The sequence below is a fragment of the Perna viridis genome, chromosome 11 (genome assembly GCF_037379345.1).
Source record: "Perna viridis isolate PV_CMFRI_1.1 ecotype Kerala chromosome 11, ASM3737934v1, whole genome shotgun sequence".
Lineage (NCBI taxonomy): Eukaryota > Metazoa > Mollusca > Bivalvia > Mytilida > Mytilidae > Perna > Perna viridis.
In genome coordinates, this window is record NC_142455.1 from 26,203,866 (window position 1) to 26,216,620 (window position 12,755).

The following is a 12,755-nucleotide window of genomic DNA, read 5'->3' on the forward strand; positions in this document are numbered from 1 at the left end:
ATCTAGAGGATCTAAATCCCTCATTTGAGAATAGAATTTGTTTAAACGTATACTTTGGAACAAAAAGTTTACCATTTAATGAGGTCCCTATACGTATGTCTTTCCCGTAACGCACCGAGTCTTCGAACCATTCAAAAATTGGATAATTTGTAAAGAGCTTTGAGGTTAAAAATTAAATTTTCAAAACAATGGTACTTAAGGTTTCAGAGGAGTTAATCTTTAAAAATGAGAAAATGGAGCACATAAAAAGTCAAAAATAGGGCAAGAACTCCAACAAATTAAGAAAGAATTTCACGAAAGTATATGCATGATTATATTACATCGTGCTGAACACTTTAATTCAAGTCATACTTTGTATAAACCAGACGGTTTTGGAGAAATTTCGCAGAAAATAAACCAAAATGCTGTTTGATCCCCACGGTCAAATTTTAGGAACGACATCCATGTTTGTCAAAGATCAAAAAGAAAAATCCTCATACCAGTTGTTTGCGCAATAATAGCGGAACTTACAAATAGAATAAGGATAGCAATGGCTCATATGGCCCTTTGAGCCATGAAAAACGAAAATCTACGTAATTTTGAGTGCTAAATCATAAATTAGAAACCACGTGATATCAAGCCGAACTTCTCAAATTCTAAGGAACGAGCATGTCATCAAGTACAGGTTTAATAATAAGGATAAAAAGTCATTGAAATAATACGTTAACATGTGATGAGTTACATTTAAAGTACTTCAACAACCTTTCATAGACTAGATATTTAAATATATTTAATCTTCAAACAATAAATTAGACTTTTTTGTTTGATATTGCATAGACAAAAGTTAGTACTTAGTAACTAACAGGGAAGTCAATAAATAACAGCATATTTCTACACTATGATTTAAACACTATGAATGTGCACTGATTTTCCAATGCTGATATCATTATATAGACCTTGTCAACATAGAGAAGTTTCACATACAGATTATAAATTTTACAAGACCTGGTCCGGCTATGAAATATGCTAATATTTTCAACTGAACTATTTTTTTCTACATTTCATTCCTTTTGAAATCTTCTAGTAAATATTTTGCCCTGTGTTGTTTATTACCGAACGATGTATTGTTTCTGATATTAAGTTCAAGAGCAAATTCCAAATTTCAACAAATAATTTATAAATGAAGTTTCGGATTTTCCCGTCGCTTAATATAATATTTTTGATTACGGATATTTTCCACTATTTCCATGTTGTCTGCTGCGCTTGCAGTGTGATACTTGGTTAGTAATGAATGATTTGGATCGTTATGGTGTATCCATCTGCACCATGAAAACTGATTTATTCAACGGGTCATAGTTTTCCATTCCTCGTTTATCTACTCCGGACTTGACTTTTTATGAGCAACTCGGCGGGTGTTTCTAAAAAAGCAGAGGACGTTTACCCTACCATTGCACCTGGTCCATGCTCCCAGTTTTTAGTGGAGTCCGAGTTGCTCATTTGCTTTTGTTATTTTGTATGTATGATTTTAGTAACTTTGTGTTCTTTGTTGTGTATGTCTGTTTTCCATATCTGCTCTTTGTCCCTGAATCACATTCTTTGGATTACTGCTATAACCTTTGTTCCCTTGATTACTCTTTGACCTTATGTCAATGTTGGTCATTAATGAGTCTTCGTGTCCTTATTTGACTTTTTATTTTATTTTGAAGGAGTGTCATAGTTATGTTACCACATATTTTATTACTTTTGTTGTCGGGGCCTTTCACAGCTTACTTGAAGGTGTGTTTAGACTTATCGGAGACCTTATGGTTATCTCTGTAAGTATTTACTATTTTCAAAGGGGTTACTGTATGGTGCATTTGAAGCGTTTACCATATCTCATCCCATTTTTAATCTGACTTGAATTAAGATTGGAATCATATTGCATCTTAAATAGTAATTTCTTCTAACCGGTGCATATACACTACTTTACCAAGAATGATTAAGAATTAAAATATATCACTTATATTCACATTGCAATTTTCGGGATGCTGTACATGTGTTTCAAGGAGTAACCTCTCAACAACAGCATTATAATAAAACATATAGAAAATCTCAAAAAAGCAAGGAAAAGCAATAAAATAGCTGTCAATTGACCACTGTTTGGTTTCAAACGTTGGAGTTGTTTTTCTTAGTCCACGCTATCTCTACAGACGTTAGCTCAAATTCTAGAGCTCTAACATTTTCGTTTTTGAGTTTAATTGTTCCTTACAGGAATCGTTGGTAATTAATCTTTAAATATAAGGTACAGTTGCGCTCAAATTTGACGCGGATACAAACCTTCGATTTTAGAGGTGCATAATTTTCAAATGCATAACGTTGTAATCGTTCTAGAAAGATAAATTTTTAAGACATAATTTGGAAGGTGTATATGTAATCATCGATGCATCAACTGGTCTCAATTGTTATTCTCGTCGATTTTCGACACAATGTTAGCCCTTAACCATATTTTTAGTCTAAAATTTAAGCATAAATACATTCCACTCAATAGCTGATAAAACACCGACTGTATAGGTCTTGATGTTGCATTCTTTGTTAATTTACTTCTGTAGGGTGTAAAATTGACCCCAAAAAATCACTTTGGATGAACCTTTATGGTTATAAGCATGCTTTAAAGCAAGCAAAGGCAGTTCAATTGCTGCAAATCGACCACTTTTTGTTTCAAACTTTGAGAAGTCAACACCATACAGACGTTACTTTAAATCCTAGAGCTCCAACAGTTTCTTTTTTAGTCTAGCTGCTCCGAACAGGAAACATACTAAATACCAAAAATATCGAAAAAGGAAGCCAAATCAAGCACCGAAAAAGTGCAAATACACGAGATGAGGCCTCGGTGTTTAGAGCTTTATGAATGTTTAGTACTGCAAATTTCGGTGAATAATATATTTGTTATAAATCAGGTCAGATAAGCCTTACTGATTGTCTGTGTGAAAAGTGAAAAGTGCGGGAGACATTTGGTCCACTAGCAGTGGCGTCAACCTATTGGTTGCTTAATTTTAAAAAAATCCACTCATTTTGATATTGCAAATTGTGGTATTCTGTGCACGTGTGTCAAGGAGTAACTAATCAGCAGCATTCGTATCAAATACTTAGGAAAACCTTAATTCATAAATATTGTATATAATTAAACATATTTTTTTAGACTTTTTCTCATATTTTCAACAAGGTTAACGAGCTGTAATGATGGCTTGTCAAGTATTTGAAGCGGACAAATTATTAAAAAAAAATCAGATGTCACAGAAAATCAAGATAAATTTTTCGATTTCTCCAAAAAGAAGCGTGATATTGGATACCAAGCATATGTTTTAATTATTTAGAAACTACACTGTTCTTCTTTTAAATGCATACATAAAGCAGGGAAAAAGTGACTAGAAGATATCTTTTGTCCATAACAAAACAGAACAGCAAACAATATCGGCAAAATATATCGAATCAGTGGGATGATTAAATTACGTGAAAACGTGGACTAAATGTGAACAAATAAAACATGTCGATCTACATACACAATGTAAAGAAAAAAAACTGGAGATAAGGGAAACCTCACGCAAAAAAAAATTTACACACTACCAATATGAACTCCATCAAAACCCGGGTCATCAGGTGTTTCATAAGGGTATATATGTGCAGCTCCGCCAGCGACAACCGCCATATTGCAAGTGGAAGTGGGTATAATCAAGTAATAATCTAGCACAGATAATGAAGCTACGTGACCGGATTCAAACAATATTCACACTAGGGCGAAGTCGCTCTCATTTCAGTTAAGTATGATGTAATCGAAGTGAATAACTTAGAAATTGTGAAAAAAAATAGATTTGGTAATAAAGAATCAGTACAAAACATACGCAGTTATCATTCGTTTAAACTGCCGGAATTTGATCTTGAACTTGATATCACAAAGTAATTAATCACACAATAAAAACTGATTTTATGGCAAATTTCAAAACGAATGAAATGTATCTCTTTCATAACTCACTAACACGATTACACACAAAAAAAAAATAATTATTTTAGCCGGACTTATGACAGCTATAAACTTTTCAGGTTAAACAGGTCAACCTACTTAATGATATATTTTGTTTACTTGTTGTCACTTGACCAATTACATCAGTTATTACTACAACAGTGCTGATAGTTGACCACGTGTGAAAGATTTTTCCGGTTTATCAAGATTTGTTTTTAAAAATGTAGCAAGTTTACTCAAATGAACATTTGATCTCACAGTTAGGATATTACTTACAAGTAATATCTGATCAAGCATTTTTCATACGACGGCACACTTGTTTTCAAGAAAAAATACTGACAGCCTTCCGGTCAAGGTTAAACTCTAATACAATTGATATTCTTAAGCAAAAACAAAAACAATAATGAACATTTATATCCAAATATGTCAGTTAAAAATGTAACTTCAAAGTCAGTCCAAATACGTGTGGACAACTTTATATAAACATGCAATGATGGCGTAATAAACTCATAGACTTCATGGGTAATTGGTTCAAGGTTATCACTCTAACGTGTACAGGTTTTCAGTGCCCTTATATGATATAACTCTCGACCCATTAAAAGTTTCAAAATTTCATTTCATCGACAGTGCACAACAATACACATGTGTAAATCGCACGAAATCGCCCATATCTAGCCTGGTTCTAGTAACCATACTGGTACCATGCCACTAATTAACCATTTCTACTTCAATTATTAGGTGGACTGAACCAATTGTTTTCAAGCACTGATGATGTGCAATTTCCATTTACAACAATAAAAAAACGTGTTGTGCAAATAACACGAAGTGGTGTTCATTCATTTTTTTAAAAATCAGCGATATGTTGTATACATACAACAATTGTAAAAAAAAGTGTGCTTAAGTTGTGGTATGCGCTATGCGTACATAAAATCTATGTATCAATACAAAATGTATGCATGCTTTCTGTGCAAACTTTCACAAATCACAAAATGGAAAAAAGTACTCCACCAAATAAATAAGTGTTCAGATCTGTTTGTTCTTACGGCATTTTTTCTTTGAGTGTATATTTCCTTATTTATGTATTTGTATACACAATTCCCTTTTTAGGTCAATGAACACCGACATTAATTATTTTAAATATTACTTCATATTCATAATAATGTTTAATGTATTTGCTAAATCTTTCTTTGTGATATTGCACATATTTTCATCCCACATATTAACATGTTGCATCTCAAGAAATTTTGAAATAAAACGTATTACATGTAATCAAGAGTCGTTAAATAAATATAAATTGAATGAAATAAAATTCAACAACCAAGTACACGAATAATTGCATATATATCTTAATGCTTTTATTCTTTTTAATGATAAAACAGACACTAAAAATTATTCCTTTTGTCTATTTTTGTTGTTTTATTTTTAGAATATTTTGATAATTAATCAAATGAAAAGTGGGAGAAATTCGATTTAGCCCTTGACAATTGATGAATTAACTGTTTAATTGAATTTTCTTCCCTCGGACCTTAAAGTTTTTTTTTCCGACCAGCACATTTAATAGAGAAATGTTGGTCAATTTTTATTCAGTGAGCTTGCATGTCTTGTATAAATTAAGAATGGTAAACCTTGTACTTTGTGTATGATATTAATTTATCACCTATACACACAGTCCTTGGTATATTGAAAGAACCATAATGAATCTCAGATTTTTGGAATTAAAAATATTGCCTACGCAAGTTCTAGTGTCCCAATTAATTGTACATGTATATATTTTCAATACCACATGTAAACTTCAAAATATATGTTAGATCCAATGATGGCCTATATTTCTCAAACACAAATGCAATTGCATACTTTTAAAGGAGCAGTGTTATAAAGCTACATGAGTTAGAATTTGTTTTGACTCGTCATTGAAACGTGGATTATATGCGAAGTGCATATGAAATAATGAGTAATAAAACATTACCTAACTGATCAATTCAAGGCAATATCCAAAGAAATAGTCATAAGGAAAGTGCGTATAACAAAGGAGAATATCAGGGTATAACCAGAAAGTCGAAAAACACCGTTCTGGTCCTGATTTTCTACAGGCATTACCAATATAAAAGGTGGGTCGAACATGATATTAAAGCGCGCTAAACCAATTTCCCGGTCCCATTACAATTCATTATTTAAAGCATATTTCAACACCAACGGGTAGCATAAGTCTTCCACCGGTGAAAATCGGTAATCAAAACAAAACAGAAGATATAAACAACATATACGTGAAGACAAAATGAACTAATTGCAATGGAGATTAAGTAAATCCAGAACACGAGCTCCAAAATAAATCTTGAACTTAGTTTGAAAGACTTATCAGATTCAATATTTAGAACATACAGTACATACAATAGAAAATCAATGTGTTGACATTACTAAAATCCATCATCTATAATCTAATTGTCAGAAATAGAATGATATCAGAAATAACATATTTAAGCAGCGTATGAGACGTATGTTCTTTCAACTTTGCTCCAAAAGACATGGAATAAATACTTCAAGATAAAACCTGAATAAAAATAGTTAAAACCTGCTGCATTAGCTTGTCTAAATGGCATAACATTTTATGCACTTTCCATTCTAGAATCTTGGTTTCCTTGATTACTCTTTCCAATAATTTGTTGTTGTTTGAGGTTTGTAGGATTTTGTTTTCGAACATATTGGCCACATGCTTTTCTTGATACAACAGGCCTTTATGGTTGGATATTCAAGTTGTCGACCCATGTGGCCAATATTTCCTACACAAAAAAGTGTAATGAATTCAAGTATTCTTTACAAATTGGCAGAAATTATTGACTTTGGCTCCATTTTGAACAAGGGTTTCAATGTAATGCAATGAAGAACAACATAAATGGTTAAATTGACAACTTATGCACACATTTACTTGTACGATATATCCATGTTATATGTGACCAAATTCATCTTAGGGTCGAAGATGTCATAAACCGAACATACTTCATTTTCATAAACTTGCAATTGCTTAATAAGCATCAAATTATTCTCATGATTATCCGTTTTAACCGTTAGTTTTTGCATTTTTCAATAAATTGATCACTAGAGAAAATAAGAATCATATCATAAATGCAATTTGTATGTGCAAAATCTTGTTAAAAAACAAATGATATACTCAGCTTGAATATTGTGTTTAAAAAAACTATCAAATTTAGTATTTTTTTATGTTTCGTCTATTCAAATAACCAAAGTTCTACATTCATAATAAAACTACATTTTGTCGCTCCACAAGTGGATGCCAAGGAAGTAACAAATTAGGACTCATTTCAAACTCCTAGACTGAACAATGACACAATATAACTCTTACGCATGTCCATGTCAAAACAGACCGGGGATAAAAAAAATACCATTTGAAATGTTTTCATAGTCTTAAAATATATTCGGCAACATAGTTTCCTTCCTTCACAAAACATGTTACTAAAGCCATATTTTGCCAAAAACAGAAGTGTGAACATCACATTTTCAAATAAATGAACAGATTTACCAGAATGGAATTTTGTTGGAGAATGCAGTTTTCTGCAAAATAAATATCTAGTGCCGTACAAACTAGTAGTAATTTGTGACAAATTGCAAGATTTGAATGAAAATGGTAATATCTTATGTTTATCTTATGCATAAGGGACTTTTAATATCTTATGCATAAAATATCTCAATTCATCTAAATTCAAAGAAATGGCAATTATTCCAAAGAAAATTAATGTTGCTTGCGGTGCATTATGCATTAAGGAACAGAACTATGAATTTCAGACAGCAAAACTTTTTGACTGCTGTAGATTGATTCTAAAACATGTTATTAAAATTTTTGTTGTTAATGTTATATAGAAGTTATGTAACATTTTTTCCCTAAATTTGACTTGTTTTTGTGTGTTAAATACATATAAAGATGCATTTAGCAAACTTTAAGCGCTAAATTTAATGCATCATTAAAAGTATGAATGACAACATTTCATTAAGGAATGTCCTAGACATTGACTTAAGCTGAACCTTAATGATTAAATGTTTACTATGCAAACTTAATTCATTAAAAAAATAATTAAATATTAATTCAAATACTATTGCTTGTTGAAAACAAAAAAAAATAAATTTTTGGAAATAACACAAATGCTGCATATAATATCTTTTATTCTTTTATTTACCTTACTTTAAGTACATAGGAAAATCTCATTATGATCAGAATAGTTCGATTGAATACCACGTTCCATATGATTTTTTTACGTTTCATCCCATATACACTTATAATCTAAAATTAATCTATTGACAAAATGATCTTCATAGTTATTGAAATAATTGTATAGAATAAAAGAATTTCGAAAATTAACGTAATTAGTAAACCTATTTTCCAGTGACAGTCAATATTATGATGTTCCTAATGTCCTTAAATTTTATTTTATTTTATTGTTTCATGTTGATTTTTCTTTTACATATTAATTTCGTTCTGTTTGTGCAAGGACGTTAAATAAACAATACCAATGATATATGACCCTCGACACTAGCTTAATTTTTAGTTTTAATATCATTATTGAACTTACCAATATTCTTTATACAAAATTATCCCCCCCCACATTAAACCTATCTTTAAAGTTTTCCAGAAACGACACAAGTCTATATAATATATTCAAGTCTTTTATAAAATCAAGTGAAAGTTAATGAATAATTCTACATGTATAGGTTTCAATAGAACTATTACTCAAAAGTAATTTAATTTAAATCAATTGCTAGCCTTACTTTGCCATAAAAAAGTTAAAAATGATCTTTAATGTACACGAAACGACGTTTTTTCATGCACTTTCATAAACTATTACCAAAATAAGCTTGAAGTTTTATAGATTAAAATTCATATATATATAACGAGAATAGATATGGTGTTTTTGTCAAAGAGACAAAAACCTCATAGGGCATGAAAATGTCAGACCAAGGCCACCTATTGGTCTTCAATTATCGACGAGGAAACCCCCATACCACAAGGTAGGCTGCAACTCGCCCAAAACATCATTATAGCAGGAACAGTGAAAGAGTTGCCCCTATAAATTCAAGTAACAAAAAAAAACTAAAAGGTGAAAACGAAACAAGGCCAAAAATTCCTGACTTGGAACAGACGCAAAAAAATTCGGCAGGGTTAAGTACTCTAATGTGATCAAAAAAGGCCCGAGTCCCTTCTTACAACGGAAATAAAGAAACTGAATCTAAATCACACAAATGTACAAACTATGGACTATTAACACATCTCAAGAAGAAATTTTATAATATCAAATTAATGCACACTTTCCTTAACACTTTAACGATAGAATTCATATTTTTAAGGGTAGGCTTACATTTAGGAAGATCAGTTGCCGACTATTATGGAAACGTTCTTTACTTCTGATTACTTTTAAGCCTCTAAACATTTTTTCAGATCTTACAGAGCTTACTTAAAGGTGTGTGTTTACTTCTGGAAGACCTTTTGGTGATCTCTGAAATATTTACTATTTTGCATTAAGGTTATACGCTGCTGCATTTGTAACGTTTTTTTTCGACGCATTCGGTATAGTTTCACCTTTTACCCTTTGACCGCTCTTCCATGGAAACCCGTCAGTTGATCGAAATTCTGATTCCCGATTGGCCAAATGCTGATAATTTAGTAGCGTTCGAAAAAAAACTGTATCGGAAATTGAAATTACGTGCCATGTGTTATTATCTGAATGAAATGTAGTAAATTTTAAGTGAAAAGTACAAATTTTACTGCGTCAGATATCTTTTCTTAAAGATAGTACTTGTTTTCAGTTGTCATATACATCGTGCGATTTCAGAACCAGATTAGCAAACTTCCTTATTATAATCGAATCAGTTTACAAGTGGCGTACAAGGTCAAATTGTAATTTTAGGTTTGTCAAATAAGATCAAATTACATAAATTATTAAAAAAAATGCATTCCAAATACAAAGTCCCTATTTATTTTGCATGTTTTTAAGTACAGGTTTATCTTTAAATTGTGCAGAGAGTGAGTAGTCCATGTATACGACTTGTTGACCGATTAAAAGTTAACCCGTCAGAACTAAAATTGAAATTTAAGCACATGACTCTATTGTTGTTAAAAATTGTATACTTTGCAGTAATTGCCAAATGATAATCACCCTCATTTCGAAACGACATATCACCTGGAAGCTTCGAATTTATCAATGGATTAAATTCGACAACTTCTTTTGGATACGGCAATACAGTTAAGAAATAACTCAAAAATCAATAGCTAAATAGCAACTATCATGGTGCCAAATAAAGGCAAAATGAAGGGCTATACTTCTGGGTTCAAAACCTCAGTTTATACCGCTGAATATCCTGAAAATCTTATATCCCAACGAACTGATTCGTAAATATGAGGCACAGAGGTACCTTCATAGGATTATTCATTGAGAGTTTGTAACCTATGAACCGTCTTTAATCTTAGACTACTAACGACAACGCTCGAAGTATTGGGATTTGATGTTCAACATATACAATTGGTAAGAACTATTCATAATAACTAGGTAAGAACTAATACACACATCGATACCATGTTTTTTACTATCTCGTTCTTAAATTGGTTAAAACAGATAACATTAAAAATAGTAAAATAGAGAAAAAAAATCTGATATTGCCCATTATTTTCCTTATCAGAAATTAATGAACATTTTTTTGTGCCATGAAATGAACAAATTAATCATTTGTAAGCATTTTACCACCAAAAAGTTAAGATTTAGCAATAATTAAGATCACAGTTGCAATTGAATATTTTTTTTTCAAAAGTTTGATCAATTTTATTGTGTTAGTGGTACCGTTTATATTTGTCTTTAAAATACTAAAACTTAACACAATTTAAATAGCTTTATTTTTTTAGAAATAGTTTGATGTACGCAAGAAATAGGCTCCATACCGAATTAAAATATTAAAACTACAATTTTGAGCTAAAATAAAAAACAAGATCAAGTAAGAACTCATTATATATATATATATATATATATATATATATATATATATATATATATATATATATATATATACATAAAATAAAAGGTTGTCCACAAAATACAAACTTATTTACATGTGTTTAAATACAGGTGTATCTAAAAAATGTGCAGATAATAAGGAGTCCATGTAAACGACTTAATAAAAAATGGATTTAGTATACACCATCAGTAATTAGAGGACATTTAAAGTAAAGAAAGAATTTGGGAAAGTAAACAAATGAATAGTAATATTGTGATATGCAGAGATAAATAAAAACTCCTGATGGCAAATATTTTTAAACTTAACTGGTGTGACAAAATTTATGTCTTATCCAACTTAAAATACTGTTATTGGCATTTTTATCTAATAATATTTTAAGTTATTGTTTGGGTATCTAAAAGCACACGATCCAATATTAAACGGTTGTACTTTTAATTATAAAATCAACAGATGGTCTCATCAACGTGAACGTAAATATGTATGAATACACAGGACATTTTGCACATGCTATGGTTTCCTAATATTCTAATCAAATAAAAAAATAGGTCATGAAGAAACGTACCAGTCGGGCAAGTCAAACTACATAGCAATTTACTTTGATACCTCACGATGGGATTATGTGGAAGGGCAGTTCCTACACTTTATTTGATGAAAAAGTAAATGTAAGGGGAAAATGTATCGTACTTCATGACTAAACATCAAATATTGTTTTATAGTATGTTACCTTCCAGTTTTAAATTATACATGAAACGTGAACATTCATATATGTATGTGCCTTAAAAATGATTGGCATACCAACTTTTACGCTGGAATACCATTTTTTCTCATTTTTTTAGAAACTTTACACGCATAAGGCAAATGCTATTTTTTTTTTGCATTCCTTCATTTTATCTTAAAACTCGGAGGTATAAGTGAACACCATGTTTGCATTCATTAGAATGTGCACAAGAGTGAGAAATAAATACAAGGGAACACGTAGGTATATAAACACAACTCTTTTTTATTTTTATGATGCAAACTTACCATGCGGTTTATCACCAACTCATCGGTATTGTAAAACTTTACGTTGTACTGTTTGTGTTTTAATTCTTTCTTATTTTTGTTCTGTCCTTATCAATAACACAAATAATATATGATCATCGACACTCTAAGCTAAGTCAGAAAAAGAAATTACCAGAGCAATTGACAGATTTAAATATCTTTCTATTGACTATCGAAGTAACGAGTAGAAGATAAAGGGTAGAAGTATAGGACATCTCCATAGAACCAGTGTGAATTAAGTACAAGATATCATAAGGACATGGACACAACCATTTTTATGATGCAAACTTACCGTGCGTTTAATCACCGACCCGTCGGCATTGTAAAAGTTTACGTTGTATCTCCTAATATTGTTTGGGTTTTGAAGTTTGACCTCATCGATAGGCTTTGAAACACTGGGAATGTATTCAATTATAAGAGGTGTTTGAGAAGTAGTCATAGGTTGTGCAGAATTGGGCCTTAAATTTTCTATGACAGCTGATTTGTCATTCATTCGTATTTCATTTGATGGGATTGATTCTGATGACTGCATTCCTTCACTTCTTGCACATGGTGGCGTGGTGGAAATCTCCTCTGTTGATAAAACATAAAACAATTACAAATTTTGTGAAAGTCGTGTACTTTTTATCCAAAACACGCTATTAAATAATGGTATATCGTACATGTTTTATCCAAATTTATAAATGGACTTTGAAAATAAGTCTGTCAACAATTTTGGGTTCGACTT

The 12,755-nt window shown here is 31.1% G+C and overlaps 1 protein-coding gene across 1 annotated transcript in view; it reads right to left on the reverse strand.

Annotated features, from left to right (window-relative positions):
- LOC148603521 (uncharacterized) overlaps window positions 1–12,755 on the reverse strand; it is a 148,397-nt gene that overhangs the window by 75,131 nt on the left and 60,511 nt on the right. Inside the window, exon 63 of the mRNA XM_088551446.1 lies at window positions 12,321–12,601. Coding sequence (XP_088407572.1) covers window positions 12,321–12,601 — 281 coding nt within the window. The remainder of the gene's footprint in view (window positions 1–12,320; window positions 12,602–12,755) is intronic.